This window comes from Perognathus longimembris, chromosome 5, assembly GCF_023159225.1.
Source record: "Perognathus longimembris pacificus isolate PPM17 chromosome 5, ASM2315922v1, whole genome shotgun sequence".
In the NCBI taxonomy this organism is placed as follows: domain Eukaryota; kingdom Metazoa; phylum Chordata; class Mammalia; order Rodentia; family Heteromyidae; genus Perognathus; species Perognathus longimembris.
Window position 1 is genome coordinate 49,760,999 of NC_063165.1, and position 16,883 is coordinate 49,777,881.

General features: G+C 42.4%; 1 protein-coding gene across 4 annotated transcripts in view; it reads left to right on the forward strand.

Annotated features, from left to right (window-relative positions):
* LOC125351785 (kalirin) overlaps nt 1–16,104 on the forward strand; it is a 439,002-nt gene extending 422,898 nt beyond the window's left edge. For all 4 annotated transcript variants that reach the window (XM_048346787.1, XM_048346788.1, XM_048346789.1 and 1 more), the window contains exon 34: nt 15,542–16,104. In XM_048346787.1, the coding sequence (XP_048202744.1) occupies nt 15,542–15,604 (63 nt within the window). In that variant the 3' untranslated portion in view covers nt 15,605–16,104. The remainder of the gene's footprint in view (nt 1–15,541) is intronic.
* Nucleotides 16,105–16,883: the final 779 nt, after the last annotated feature.

Below are 16,883 nucleotides of genomic sequence, written 5' to 3' on the forward strand. Positions count from 1 at the left end.
ATTCTCACAGACTTTTCTGCCCCATCTTCAGATCTCAGCCTCCTGAGTAGCTAGGATTACAGCCATGAACCACTGCTGTCCAGCTGGATATAATATTTTTCCTAGTACAGTTTCCTTGTTACTCTTATCTGAAATGGACAGATGATGGAGGAGGGGAGATGGCAGCAGTGAGCATCAGAGGAGCCTAGGATCCTCAGAACAACTAAAGTTACCTCTCTCTCGCTGCTCTGCCCCCTCCCAGAAACACAATGCCATCCTTTCCTTGGGGACATCTTACACAGCACAGTTTGGCTTTTTAGAACCCATTGGTAGAGTGTGAGAACATGAGGCCACAGGTTCTCTTGTGAATGAACACTTCCCTGCACGGGTGCTGACTTCCAGATGCTGCACATCACCAAAGGGTATGAAATACATTTCATTGCTAATTACAACCTGAGGTCATCAAGCAAAATCTGGTGGTAGCATTGTTATATTCAGCATTCTCATTTATATTGTATACCTTGAAAAGCACCCTGGAGAAACCCATCATTAAAGTTGCCGATCATCTGAAAATAAGTTTCATAAACTACAGCAGCCAGGATTTGCTGAATATAGGCAAGTTGCAGGAAGCTGCAGGAATGCTATCAAAAAGCCTGAGCACTTGAGACTGAACAAAATACCTTTGTTCCATATGGTGGCACTACACAAGTATCTGTGACAGGAATAAGGATGGAAAGGTCATCTGCCAGCAGAATAGATACTTATGAAAGCTGCAGTTATGGCCCAGAGGCCTGATTTGGCTTAGAGTAAGCTTAGAGTTTGGGATCATAGAATCAAAGTGAAGAAAGCAGGCCTAGATCAAGCTCTTTTGCTTGATCCTGTTTAAAAGGAACAAAGTAATATGGGCACAGATGAATCCCACCTGTAATCCTATCTACTCAGGAGGCTGAGATCTGAGGATCAAGATTCAAAGCCAGTCTCCATTTAACCAGCAAACCCAGAAGTGGAGCTGTGGCTCAAGTGATAGAATGCCAGCCTTAAGCAAAGAAGCTAAGGGACAGTGCCCATGTCTTTAGTTCCAGCCTCAGTACTAGGAGAGAGAGAAACAGAGACAGAGACAGAGACACACACACAGAGAGAGAGAGAGAGAGAGAGAGAGAGAGAGAGAGAGAGAGAGAGAGGAAAGTAACTTGCTCAGAGTCAAAAGCCAGTTTAGTGACAGGCTTCCTGTTAAATCATATTAAGGGGGGAGCTTCTGACCACAGAAGGCAAACAAGACTGTTAACCCTTTTCCAGCTGCCTCTGTACCACCCCCACCAGGTGCCTGTGAATGCATAGTGTCCCACAGTACATTGCAGCATGGTTCAGTGTCTCTGGGGCCGGCATGTGGCAAGTAGCAATGCCTATCACACACTCCCTATAACCAAGTACTTGTGACTCACATCATGGCCTTGGTGGGGGTGTGATTCTGCCCCAGAGTCTGCCAGCCTCCTAAGAAGATTCCATTGGGCTCTAAACACTTGGCAGTGAGTACCAGAATGCGCCAAGGCTGATCCCAGCCTGGGAGGAACAATTTTCTAGAACCTTGCTACAGCTGGACATCAAACTGAAATCCTATCATTGTTAAAATTTTGGTGGAAGAAGAAAGCAAATCTGAGAGCAAGCTAAGGTGCTAAAGTGGGTTGCATTGTGACCGTCCAAGGCAAATAAGACCAAAGTGAGTACCTCTGCCTGACAGGCTGTGCTGGGATGAGGGTAATGTAATGGATGGAAGGAGGGAGGGGGTGGGGGACAAAAACATGGCTGCTTTCAGGTCAAGGGTTATACTGGCTTATTCTGCACAAACATCTTTGCCTATCACTCACCTTTTTAATCTTTAGTAAAACAAATAAGTTATTTTCATGCAGAACAAAATGAATCCAGCTTGTCAAAGCAGATGATGGTGAATACTGTCCTTTAGAAATTGAGTCCTGGGGCTGGGGATATAGCCTAGTGGCAAGAGTGCCTGCCTCGGATACACGAGGCCCTAGGTTCGATTCCCCAGCACCACATATACAGAAAACGGCCAGAAGCGGCGCTGTGGCTCAAGTGGCAGAGTACTAGCCTTGAGCGGGAAGAAGCCAGGGACAGTGCTCAGGCCCTGAGTCCAAGGCCCAGGACTGGCCAAAAAAAAAAAAAAAAGAAATTGAGTCCTGAAGGACTAGGAATGATGTCAGGAGTGTTGGCGCCCGGAGGTCAGGCCTTTCCAGCAGTTAGAAACATTTGCTCCTTTCAAAACTTTAAGCAAAAAATATGCCAGGAGCAACATGTAGAACAAAGGAACTAATGGTAGACAGTTGCCAGTGGCTTTGAGATCTGGCTTTGCTAAGCAGAAGGCCCTTTACCTGAATGACTTATGGTATAAAATGTGGCACAGGTTACTTGTGGTTACAATTCAGAGTTCTAGGAACACACCTGGTGAGCTGACAGGTGCACAAATGTTACCCATTTTTGTACCAGCCCTGTGGCTTAAACTCAGGACCTGGGCACTGCCCCTTAGCTTTTTCACCCAAGGCTGGCATTCTACCATTGAAACAACAGCTCTACTTCTGGCTTTTTGTTGTTTAATTGGAGATAGGAGTGTCATGGACTTTCCTGACTGGTCTTGTCTCCAACTGCAGTTCTCAGATCTCAACCTCCTAAGTAGCTAGGATTGTAGCCAGGAGCCATTCCACCAGGGCCTGGCATTACCCTGATTCTTGACCTTGAACTTGATTTAAAATTCTTACTTGATTTTACTTCCCTGGCAATTAATGTCACTTCTTCACTTCTGATGGCTTCTGCAACCTATCTGTTATGAGCAATGTGGTAGAAGGATAATAGGGTGAGGCTGACTTGAGGGCTTTGTGGTGTTGGAGTGAAAGCTGGGCTTTGCTAAGAAATGTGAATGTGAATGCCCTCCTGGTGGCTTCCTGTGAGAAGCCACGGTGACCACATGAGTTTTGGATCAGGATGTCTTCTGAGAGCAGCAAGCAGTAGGTCCTAGCTGAGAGGAACCAGCCTCTGTAACTCCTCTTTTTTAGAAAAGTGCAGGAAGAAGATGCAGAACTATGTAGCCTAGACCTATGACAGATGGCCATTTCTACTTTCAACCAGACCCATGCCCCACTACTAACAGTTCTTCTAATTCTTCTTCTGCCCTGTTCTATATGACCTTGGCTGTAGTGGGGTTAGAGCAGTCTTTCTGTATACCAGCAATGCTAATTTCCACCAGTCCCAACTTTTTATTGGTTGAAATGAGATCTCATGAACTTTCCCTAGGTTGACCTCTAACCATAGTCTTTCCAACTCTGCCTCCTGAGTAGATAGGATTATAGGCATGAGTTACTGGCACCTGACTCGAATTCATTCTTTCATTAACAAAAGTGAACTGGATGTCCGCTGATGACCAATATCGCAGAGATTCAGGATACATAAAAATAATAGTTGCTGTCTTTACCCACAGTCTTCAGTTTACCCCCAAGTGTCTTTATGTATGTGCTAATAGGGTGGATTTCTACATACATATCACATGTGTTCATGAAACAAGACAATTATACTTAGTACTTCCTCTTTGCTAGTTGCTGTACCAATCAGAGGAGTTGCAAGTATGAGATAGCTACTCACTGAACAATATGCTACCTTTTGTGCCAGAGGGATACCCACTTTGAAAGACAAATTTTGTCTGGGAACCAAGCTGCACCAAAAGTAAACTCTGAGCTCGACCTTGAGGTTCATCTTCCTTTCTGTTCTTCTCCTTTGTATCAACTTGGGCTCCAAAATTACTACTGTAATCATGGATGATATGTTAAAACAGTGCCCAAGAGACATCTGAATCAAAACAGTATTTTCTTTTTATGTAGAATCAAATCCTTAAAAAAAAAAGACTATTAGCTCTGTGCTTGGGAACTATTGAGAAGTTTCCTTGGCAGCGTTACCAAAACCTTCCCATTCTTCCACTTGCTCATCTAATTAAATCATATACTGTCACAGTTATTTTTTTAATGAATTTTGGAAGCACTGATACACATGATACAAAATGTACATATCCTTCTATAATGTTATTCTTTTTTTTTTTTTTTTTTTTGGCCAGTCCTGGGCCTTGGACTCAGGGCCTGAGCACTGTCCCTGGCTTCTTCCCGCTCAAGGCTAGCACTCTGCCACTTGAGCCACAGCGCCGCTTCTGGCCATTTTTTCTGTATATGTGGTGCTGGGGAATCGAACCTAGGGCCTCGTGTATCCGAGGCAGGCACTCTTGCCACTAGGCTATATCCCCAGCCCTATAATGTTATTCTTTAAAAATACAAAAGCTTGTGCACATATTTATTCTTTAAAAAATTGGACAAGTAGCATGCAAGAAAGTACTGCTTTATAATGTAAGGGGTAATAAATCACACAATCATTTTATAACTGGGCAAAAGTGTTTCATTTTTGTTGATGTCGGCTAAGTCAATTACTTACAGTAGCTTAATTTATTTAAATTTGTCTTTGTTGATGAGAATATTGAATGTGTCCAATCTGTTGCCATTTCTAACAAGGTTATAATTAGTATCTTTGTACAGACATCATTTTTCACACTTGTGAGCATATTGACAGAATAACAAGATAACTTCTACAAGGAGAAATACTGTCAAAGGAACATACATTTAAAATTTGGACAGAGGGGCTGGGGATATAGCCTAGTGGCAAGAGTGCCTGCCTCGGATACACGAGGCCCTAGGTTCGATTCCCCAGCACCACATATACAGAAAATGGCCAGAAGCGGCACTGTGGCTCAAGTGGCAGAGTGCTAGCCTTGAGCAGAAAGAAGCCAGGGACAGTGCTCAGGCCCTGAGTCCAAGGCCCAGGACTGGCCAAAAAAAAAAAACAAAAAACAAAACAAAACAAAAAAAACAAATAAAATTTGGACAGAAATGTCAAATAACTATAGATATACCAAATTACACCCCTCACTTGAGGATGAGTGCCAGTTTCCTCACAAACTTACAACCTAATATTTCATCAACGTTTTAAACATTTTTAATCAGACTTCAGATACTTTAAAAATCATCTTTATTCATTTTTGTTCTGGTATGTTTTTAATTGAAAGTCTTGTCTATTCTTTTTTTATTTTTTTTTGGTCAGTCCTGGGCCTTGGACTCAGGACCTGAGCACTGTCCCTGGCTTCCTTTTGCTCAAGGCTAGCACTCTGCCACTTGAGCCGCAGCGCCACTTCTGGCCATTTTCTGTATATGTGGTGCTGGGGAATCAAACCCAGGGCCTCATGTATACGAGGCAAGCTCTCTTGCCACTAGGCCATATTCCCAGCCCAAAAGTCTTGTCTATTCTTAATGTTTTAAAATTATATTTTTGTTATCTTTAAGTAGTTGTACTAAGGAGTTACAATGCAACAAATCAATTTATGAATACAATGCATCTTGATTGATGTTACCTCTTTTGTCGTTCTCCCTCATCCCTCCCAAACCCCAACTCTTCCCAATTTTAACTACCCCATTGCAGCTACAATTCTTTTATTTTTATTGAGATATACAGTATTGAATCTATACAGCATGATCTATTCTGGTTATTTTATTTATACACTAATGTGTATAGATAAAATACATTCCTAATTATAAATATCTAATTCACATTAAAGTTTTTTCAAATTATAAGATATATGTGCTGCAATCATGTAACATCAGGAAGTCCATGAAATAAAGCAGTGCTTATTTTCTAGAATCTGCTTGATGCCCTTTCTGCTCACAGCCCTGTGCTTTGGGAAAGACTACACTTTTTTTTTTTTTTTTTTTTTGGCCAGTCCTGGGCCTTGGACTCAGAGCCTGAGCACTGTCCCTGGCTTCTTCCTGCTCAAGGCTAGCACTCTGCCACTTGAGCCACAGCGCCCCTTCTGGCCATTTTCTGTATATGTGGTGCTGGGGAATCGAACCTAGGGCCTCGTGTATCCGAGGCAGGCACTCTTGCCACTAGGCTATATCCCCAGCCCAAAGACTACACTTTTGATGTTTATCATGACCTTAGTTTATGGTTCTGCTTTCTATGTGTGTTTAAACAATATAATTTCAGTATGGCTGTTTTATGGGACTAGAATCATACCACATATATTCTTTTGAGTCTTGCTTCTATCCCTTAACATTCATTTTCATGGAATTCATCCATGCTGGTATATGTAAGGTAGCTCAGTTGATTTCATTGTTGTAGAGCATTCCAGCATGTGACTATATAAAAATGTATCCATTCTGTGTGCATATAGGGTTGACGCTATTTTGGACATTGCTGTTCTGAATATTCTTACATCCATATCCATATCCTTGGGCAGATAAAATTCAGTTTCTCTGGGTATCAAACTGGGAATGTAACTGCTAGGTAATAGGAGATAACTCTACATCCTCTCTTTCCTTCGATGGTCAACTGTTTTTAAAGAAAAACAGCTGGAAGGAAATTTGACCCCCAACTATAATACGTAAGAATTCCCATTTTACATCTTTATCAGTGCTTGATGTTGTTGGACTTAGAACTTTTTCACATCTTGTAGGTTTGTAATTTGCATTTCTCTGATTAATAATGGGTTTGTATACCTTTTTTACCATCATACTTACATGTATCAGTTGTATAAAGGGAGTTTCATTGTGACGTTTTACACATATATACAGTGTATCTAGGTCAACCTCCAGTTCTCAATCACTCTCCCTTATCCCACACTCCCTTCATAAAACACTTTCAATAGGTTTCATTGTTCTGTTTTCATACATACAAATCAACCACGCTGACCATATTCATTTCAGTTACCCTCTTCATTAGCCCTCCTTCGTCCTGCTGGCACCACCCTCCTATTACAGTTTATTTTGATTTCTAGTCATTCATCTTTTTTATTGTATTTTAAGGGCACAGTTAATTGCACCAAGGTATTTCAGATGTGTATTTATCTCAGAATAACCAACCCTGTCTACTATACTTTCCTTTTTTTTTTAAGTTTTATCATAAAGATGATATACAGAGGGGTCACAGTTATATAAGTCAGTTAATTAGTACATTCCTTTTTGAAGTGTTACTCCCTCATTTTCTCCCACTTTTTCCCTTCCTGATCTCCTCTCCCCCTAGTTGTAAAGTTCATTTCCAACACAGTATCTAGTGAGTATCAGTCGCTACTACTTCATTTCCCCTCCCCCTTCCCAACCCTCGATTGATCAACAGCTTTCAGTGAGCTTCCTTTTATACTCTTCATACACAGTTGCACTATATTTCCAAATTATTCACTCATCTTTCTTTTTACCTTACCCCTTTCCCTTGGAATACCTTTCCTTATCCTTCTTGGCCTGTGAATTTTCTCTGAAAATAGCATCCCTGCCCAGCCTTTTGTGTTGTTTTGTACTTTTTATTCGTTGCCAGAAGTTCATATTAGTCCTCTGGGTATTAGACCTTTGTTGGTTAGATATATAAACATCTGTTCTTACTCTGTGGCTAGTGTTTTTATTCACTGTTTTGCATCTTGGTTTGTTTTGCCAGTCTTGGGGCTTGAACTCAGGGCCTGGTCACCATCCCTGAGCTTCTTTTGCTCAAGGCTAGCACTCTACCACTTGAGCCACAGCACCATTTCTGGCTTTTGCTGTTTATGTGGTACTGAAGAATCGAACCCAGGGCTTCATGCATTCTAGGCAAGCATTCTATCACTAAGCCACATTCCCAGCCTGTTTTGCATCTTGATAAACGCATAATTTGAATTTTGAGGATGACACCTTTGTAAGATACTCATGAATGTGACATAGGCATAATTTCTTACATAGACTGCTTTAAAATGCAGTTCAGCTTTTATTCCTCCACAGAAGAGTGCACTAACATGGATACCTAATATATAGCATATTTCTTTTTTAATTTATTTTTATTATCTTTAAATAATTGTGCAAAGGGGTTTCAATTCAACATGTCATTTTGCGAGCACAGTGCATCTTGAGCAATGTCACCTCTTTCATCCTCAGTGTATCTCTGTGTGAAGGAAGAACAAGGACTAATAGACTTTTTAAAACATATTTTTGTGTTCGGTTTTACTTGATACATTATATGACGTGCTAGAGTTAAGTTGACAAAATGTATTAGAAAAAGAAATTATATACATACTGGATTTGTCACTTAGCTGTCTGACACAGGCAGGTTCAAGACCAAGGCAGGAAGTCTTTTCATAACCACACTGAACAGTTCTGCCTCTCAAACCTTAATTTTATACAGTCCTTATAATCTTGACCTTCTGATTGCTTGGCTTTCAAGTAGAAGAGGAGAGAGTTACTTCCAGGTGGGTTTTGTCATCATAAAGGCTGAACTTTGTGCAAACAGCTGTGGATGGAGGGGCTCACTGAGGAACTAATTCCACCCTCTCTCCCATTGCACTCTGCTGTACCGATTGCTTCCCACAATTACATAAACATCTGACTGGTTACATGATTGATCTCTCCAGCAGACTTTAAGACTGTGAGAGCAGAAACATGTTTGCTTCATACTCTCATGACAAAACCATAGCTAGCAAAGGGGTGAGTGGTAGGAGGTATTCAACAAATATTTGTTGGATGAATAAAGAACCAACAAATAAATAGGAAGCAATCTGTTTGACATCTCTAGAGACTAAAACAAAAGATAATTAAGAAAATCAAAGCTTCTGGTTTGGCGAGGCCAGATGTGTTCAGCATTCGATGTTACTACTGGAGTAGAATCTATTATGGCAGCAGAAATACTGGGAGTGGGGAGGAGAATATTCCAGATACGTCAAACAGCAAGGATGAGGTGGGGAGGAAGGAGAATGTAGGGTAAGTTTCAGGTGAGGAGAGTGAATTTGCCTGAGGGAAGCTCAGGGTTTGTGTGAGGGGTGGTGGGAAGTAGAACATGCTAGATACTGAACGCCTTCAGGAATGTAGTCACAGCTGGGCAGTGTCCAGGAATGACTGAGGGGCTACAGTGTGGTGGGACATTGTAATCATCCTTTTATTCCCTCATTCTTTCCCTCCACTCGGGAAGAGTCTGTCATTAGCTCAGCACAGTACTCTGCATCTCCCTCCTCCCACCCCCAGCCTCTGTATCAGCTTCTCTACTGTTCTCTTTCTTTGATCATCAGCAACTTCTTTTTCCTTGCTGGTATGCATTTACTTACTTGTTCCTTCTTGTTCCCAGTGCCCCTGGACTTCTACTGATTCTAATGTTCCTGGTTCTTCTTTTTTTTTAAAAAAAATTTTTCCCTTGCCTTCAGCAATAGTCCTTGTTGCTTTACTTGGACAAAACTCCAAGAGTATGTCTCCAAAGAGACTTTACTCTTAACACTTTCATATTTATTTATTTACCACATTTTTTCCCTGAGTACCCGCTACTTGCTTGTGTCTCAATATAAAAGATTAACCTGTTGTTAAGCATAAGAGGGGAATATGTATGTGTGTATATGTGTGTGTACATGTGCTTATGTTTCTACATATACATATATGTGTATGTACATGCATATATACACATTTGTATATGTGAAGGAAATATACCAGAGTATAAGATATGGTTATTTCTGGTTTATGGCTTTTTCCAAATCTCTACAATAGGATGTAATACTTTTTTTAAGGATATAATACTTTCATTAACACAAAAGCAGAAAGATGTTATTTTTTGGCTGGGCACTGGTGGCTTATACCTATGATCCTAACTACTCAGGAGGCTGAGATCTGGAAGACCACAGTTCAAAGCCATCCCTGGTTATTTAAAAAAAAAAAAAGTTTGCAAGACTGTATCTTCTGGGCTGAAGTGTTGTCTTAAGTGGTAGAGTGCCAGCCAAGGTAGAGAGAGTATAATGCCCTGAATTCTAACCCCACTACTGTGTACACACACACACCTAATAGTTGTCATTTTTTTTTTTTTTTTTTTTTTTTTGGCCAGTCCTGGGCCTTGGACTCAGGGCCTGAGCACCATCCCTGGCTTCTTCCCGCTCAAGGCTAGTACTCTGCCACTTGAGCCACAGCGCCGCTTCTGGCCGTTTTCTGTATATGTGGTGCTGGGGAATCGAACCTAGGGCCTCGTGTATCCGAGGCAGGCACTCTTGCCACTAGGCTATATCCCCAGCCCCAATAGTTGTCATTTTTGAAGAATAGGAAGACAAAGGGACACAATTTCTAGATGGCTGCTGCCTTTTACCATCTACATGAACTACAGACAGTGCTTGGTAGGGAGTGGGCAATCTATTTCTCCTTGGTATCTTAAAGTTCAAGAGCGTAGCCAGAGAGTGCATCGAGGCTGACTGGCAGATGGACCAAGTTTGTGAGCTGAGGAAATGGAAAGTTCATCTGGTTGTGAAGGCCAGGATCTTTGGACTGTGGAAAGGAGAGAAGAGGAGATGAAAGAGAAAAGGAGAGGAAGGGAATATCAGAGGGCAGATGGGTAGGAGGAACAAAGCCTGGTAAGCTCCTCAGCCTTTCTTCTGAACTCAGCTATTCAGGGCAAGGTGAGAAGAAGCCTGAACATACTTTCAAGTTCATGAAGAGATTTTGCAAAGGGATGTGCCACAGGAGAGAGAGGAAGCATATTTCAAATGTGATTTCAGCTCTTCGGTCCCAGAAGGGGCTTCCAGAGGGACTCTTGGTGAGGAACACTGGGTCAGAAGGGGACAAGGGGCTTCTAGGAAAGAACTTAGTAACCACCACACAGGCAGCGAAGTTTCGGATAGGTCACAGTCCATCATGAAGTCTCTCCTCCCCTCCCTACCCCCTTCCTCCTCAACCACAATCTTAGAACAGAGGGAAAGTTCTCTGATAAAGAGGATGCTTCTAACTTTTCTAAACTTGGAACAAAAACATTTCCATGAAGCAAATCTTTTCAAGGCTATCTCTCCCACACTTATCTATGTCCAGAGTTCACTCAGAGAGCTTATTGTGCCCAGGGAGAAATGGAGGGCTTGATTCTTGCTGGTTGTGGTTGGCTTCCAGGTGATGGAGTGTTCTGCAAGTAGGAGGCACCTAGCCACAGGGCATAGCCCTGTGCCCCTCTGAGGCTTTATTGCTCAGCATCATGCTTCCCAGCCCGCTGTTCTTTACCCATTGTTCCCTTGCAGAAAGTGGGTGAAGAGCCCTGCATTGGCATGGGTAGTGAACACATGTTAGATCCCAAAGAAGACCTTCAGGCTCAGTAGGATATGTGAAAGAACAAATACCTAGTCACAAACTCATTCCTTAAAAAGAATGGATCTGGAAACACACTATGTGCTGTTGTCTTTTCTCTATGCATAATCCAATACCTCTACCACTGTGTGCATCATTTTTTATTCTGATAGCTACATCAAGGAGAACTGCCAGTCTAGGCTCTGGTTTAAAGCTTCAGGTGGAGAAAGACTCTGGCAAACCAGTCAATATGGTATTTGCAGAGTTCCTTATGTGCAGTGGAGGAACACAGACAGAGCACACACAGTCCCCACCAAAGAACAAAGTCTCCTCCCCATCCCTGAGACATCATTGCTGAGATGGTCAGGCAGAGGAACACATGGGCTGCCTGCCTGAAAGCCGTCCTGATAGAGCATAAACACCTGGCAGCTATCTCTCTGACTAAACCCCTGACAGAAATGACACTCCTTAAAGGTAAGTATCATTCTCCTCATTTTTCAGATGACAGAGTTTACAAGAAAATGTGGAGCAGAGAGGTTAAACAATTTACCCAGGATCACACAACCAGAAAGTGCAGAAATGGGTTTGGACCTACATCTTTCTGAGGTCCTAAGTATATACTATATACATACTGCCCCCCATTGCCAAGTCTAATAAAACCATTGAGTAGTTCAGGTACAAACACACAAACCAACCTTTTCACGCAGATAGTGTAAAGTCTATAATTTCCTCCCCCTGATACAACTGAATAAAACTCTCAATTTAAAAGCCAAGAACATTCCAGCTGTGTACATTGTGTGTATCAGTTGCTCCCTATTTTCTGTGCCTAGTGGAACATGGCAGGAATCAGAATGTAGAGGAGACAGCTTCTTATATCTTAGCCGTGGGCATGGCAGGCATGGACATCCCGCCTCCACAATTTCCTAATCCATCAGAATGAGACATTGTCAGCACGTAGTCACACACTACAGTGAGAACACTGTTGGAGAAAGGCAGCTGAGATTTCCTTACAAATCTATTGTAAAACTGGTGCCTCACCATGTGAACGAAGAAAGGGTGTAAATACCATATAATAAATATGTTCCCAGCTTGTGGCTGCTTTTAATCTCACTGGACATCTAGTGGTATCTCTTCCATGCCCAGTGACTATAAAACATCTCAATATGGTTTGAAAAGCTCTTGTTATGAGTCTAATAGTAGAACAGGGCCTCCAGTGTTAAGTACAAAGCTCATGTGCAAGAGTGTGTGCCTGAATAGGAGAATATAGGAAAACCTCAATATGCTCACCCCACTCCACCTCCCATAAAAGGAATCTTGAGCATGTCTGATTAATAAAAGCCCCCATGGCTTGGTGCCAGTGGTTCACCCCTATAATCCTAGCTACTCAGGCAGTTGAGATCTGAGGATCGCAGTTCAAAGCCAGCTTGTGTAGGAAAGTCCATAGACCCACCTCCAGTTAGCCACCAGAAAACCAGAAGTGATTCTGTGGCTCAAGTGGTAGAGTGCTAGCCTTGAACTGAAGAGCTCAGGGACAGCATGCAGGCCCAGAGTTCAAGCCCCATGACTGACCAAAAAAAGAAAAAGAAAAGCCCCTGTCCTATCAAGGGCACTGAGTCTTGCTCCCTGTGGATAGTGCTAAACAAGTACTCTTGGACGGCAAGTGTGGTGGCTGTGAAGGATAGCAATGAGATTGCAAACCAGGTTGTCTAGGGATGGTGTATGAAGAAGTCAGGGCATAACAAAGGCCTCAGCATGAGAGACCAATCCAAGAGACCCTTAGGATTGCTAGGGAAATGTTTCAAAGGTAGAATCTTTTGCTTGCCTAAAGAATCATAAAGTCATGGGCTGGGAATGTGGCTTAATGGTAGAGTGCTTACCTACTATGCATAAAGCCCTGGGTTCAATTCCTCAGCACCACATAACAGAAAAAGGCAGAAGTGGTTCTGTGGCTAGCCTTGAGCAAAAAAGAAGCCAGGGACAGTGCTCAAGCCCTGAGTTCAAGCCCCAGGACTGGCAAAAAAAAAAGTTCCTAAATTGGAAAATAATCATAAATCCAAAGCTATAAGATGTCTGGATATGGAATCTATGTGTGCATTCTAAGCTGAGAGCTGTTGTTTAAATAAAAAAAGATTTATAAGCATTTCCCAAAAAATATAAAAATCTCTTTTGTCAAACTTCCACTTTTTCTTCTAGTCTTTGCCTTACACCAAAATTTTTATCTAAATGAGAACATGAACAGCTGTCACTTTTAAAAGTTAAGATTTATACAGTTGGGCATGTGATATACTTCTGTACTCTACTTCTGAAAGACAGGGGCAAGGGTATCATGAATTCAAGACCCTCCTAAACTACCTAGTAGACTATGTTAAGAGCTATGTGTTGGTGTTAACCACTCTTTCTGAAGTAGCAACAAGGCTATATTAACGGTTGGCTTCCTGTGTACATATGCATGTGTTTTCTCAGGGTTTCAGTTCATCTACAATGGGTTTGTTTCATGGGTGTCTCATACATCTAACTACCATCAAACTAAGGTGAACAGAGACACTTAGAACCTAAAGTTTTAAATGGTAAAAAGTTTTCAGCAAAGCCTACATATAATGAAGTGATCCATACTACTTCAAGAGAGGTCCTCAGACACAAGGTAGATCTTTATGTAATAGGTACTTTCCAAAATCTTTGGAACCAACCATCATATAAATGTACAACATGTAACATGTAGCAAATAGTCCTCCCTTAGAAGAGGCAACATGAACATAGGATAGGTTTGGAGTTCAACACACCTCACTTTAGAGCTTTGCCACCTCCACTTGCCAATTGTATGACCCTGGGCAGGACCTCTCCAAGCTTCGGTCTGCAAAATAAGGGCAATGACATTACCTAGCCTCTGAGGTTGTGACTCCAGTGGTGTAACATGATGTATGTGAACACTTAGCACTTCGCCTGGCACATGGTAAGCACTCAATAATTTACTAACCATAACGAATAGTAAATAAAGAGTACAATGTCAGATTCGGTATTTATTTAAAGAGAAAAACTAATGAATTCTTCCATTAAAATAAACGTGGTAGACCTGATAACACATTTCTAAGTTAACCTGGGATTACTGGTAAATGACGGTGAGAGGGACTAGTTAATCAGGATGACTGATGCCACCCCTCTGTCCATGTTAGCGAGTGTGATATTGTGCCAAAGAAAATGGAGGTGGAAAACTCTTAAGTCTTTTTGCTGTGGTGCAAGTGAGTTCAGTGGACACTCAGGACTTGACCCTGAGCTGTCAGATGTGCATGTGGATAGCCCCTGGCTTTCTTCAGAATCTTTTCTCCCTTCTCTATCCTGGGCACCTCCTACCTTCAAAAGAACTCATGGTCACCACCATTTCAACTTGATGTTGAAGTGTTCACTTTAGCTTAGTGAACAGTCTTTGCCTAGCTCTTATTAGGAGAGTTTCAGATTGGACTCCTCATTTCTGTATGGCAGGTGCATGGAGTCTTTAATTTCATGGAGATGAGTTCTAGTCAGATATGAGACCATACTCTAATTTATCCTAAACTTTTATCTTACCTAGAAGCCATTGCTGTTGAAAATTTTTCATCCCTCCAATGGTACTCAAAGCTGACTTTCCTTGAGGGGCTTTCTTTTCTCAGCGAAACAATGGTTCCTTGTTTCACATGGCCCAATAGAGATGGTATAAACTACAATAGAAGATGCCAACTAGGTCTCTAATACTTTCCCACCTGCTCTGTCACCCATCTGGTAATTCCTCTCAGCCAGCCTTGCAGTCTGCCCAAACCAACCGCATGGCCTTAGAAAAATCACTGATCACTGTATGTTAGGGGCCTGGTAACACTTGAAATCACAAATTTTAAGTGGATTACTACCATTAGTATATATGTTTCTCCCAGCAAAATGTTATAGCAAAGTTTATTGGTAGGGCACAGGGACCCAGAAAGAGGTTAAGCAAGAAAATGTCAGAAAAAGAGTATGAAATAAACACTAACAATCACTGACATTTAGCGCTGCTATTTACTGCATCCCTCTCTGTAGCGCCTGGCTCTACTTTGCCTATCTTTGTGTCTGGGACATTGGGAGGCCACTGCAGATTTGGCCCACAGATGTCTTATGGATTGTAAGGATATGGATTTGGGTTGTAACACACTTAGCAAACAAATGGGCAGTCAGCGATCCTCATCTGGATCCTAGACCTGATTGGCTTCTTCTGAACTATGAGATCAAGGAATGTCCTACCCAACTCTGTTTCCTCCTGACCCTCTTTGAAAGAATAATTGTGTTTTCCAGGTTGCAGTATGCATTGGGTTACTAGTGCTACACTAGGTTGCACTGATAAGTTAACTGTTTTCTGTAAAGGGCTATGGGATCTCATGCAGATTTTTGCAAAGTCATATGCAAATCACAGAGCCCAGCCCTTTTCTTAACAGGATGGCAACCTTGTTCCTCGGTGGCACCTGGGACCTGGAGATCCTTTCTCCACTTACGTTTAGCGCGCAACCTGGGACTTGTCCCTGCAGCTCACCGGGTTAGCCGTGGCACCGTTGGGACCTCCCACCAGGACTCCAATCACCCACTTCTCTTGAGACTGCTCTGGCAGGGCTGGTATGGGGTGCAGCCTTTGCTCAGAGGGCAACCTGTTCCAAGCAAAATCTGCCCACCTGGGCCTTGGGCTCACCCCGGGGCCTCCCTGCATCTCTCCTGGGTGCAATTTGAGGTTGCTGAGCTTCTCTCCAAAGTCTAAAATGGTGGGGTAATGGGGACTGTGACAGCCCCCAGGGCCCCATGTACTTTACTCAGTTCCCAATCTGAACACCAGGGACCCCCACACACACATCCACCCTTGCTGCGCTGGAGGTCTGCAACACGCATAAGTAGACAGGATAGCTAGAAGGAGATTTTCTCCAGAATGAATGTTTCTATGAACAATGCCCCCCCAAAAAAAAATCCACAAAAAAAAATCATTCTACTCTAGCTTGCCTTTCCAATTTCCTAAAAAAGAGGGAAGAAGAAGGGCTGGCTTATGATAGAAATGATGAGGGCTGACCCTAAGCTTTCCCAAATATTGGCATCGGCCACCTCCCCAGCAGATCTAGTTGCTCCAGCCTCACCAGGATTGTCATGATTTCCTCCTCTCTACCCTCACTCCCTTCCAAGGTCTCTGGTGCAAAGACTACCCTTCTCGCCTCCATTTCCTTTCAGTGATCCTGTTGGGGTTAGGGAGAGTTTAGGAAGCTATAAGTGAAAATAATTGGCCAAACAATGATTATTGAAACTAGATGATGGGTTCATGGGTGTTCATCATACCATTCTCCTCACTTTGTATATGTCTGCAGTTTTTCATAATAAAAAGAATTTTTAAAGTCCTCCAGTTTCCATAACACTCAAGAGAGAACCCCTAACCCCTGACAGTTTCATGGTTACCCCACACCAAGGCAAGAGATGATTCCATTTCATATATACACTCATTTTCTAACCCTTTAAAAGGCCCCACTGCTTTATTTTCAGTAGAATAATCTTATTTCTCAGAGGTCCTGATGTTGGGGTCGCTTCCCCGACTGGGTGATGGGGAGGGCAGGGAAAGGGTTCCTTTAAAGTTTACACTTCCATGTATCTCACAATCTCTTTGTGAGGATGTGGCTTGTTCAGTGTTCTGAACTTTGTGAAGGATATGTGCTCTCGAAGCAAAGTGTCATTCTCTGGAATTGCACCTGGCTCAGGAAAGGACTGTCTTTGTACTTGAATTTAAATCCAATGGAGAACTTTAACACG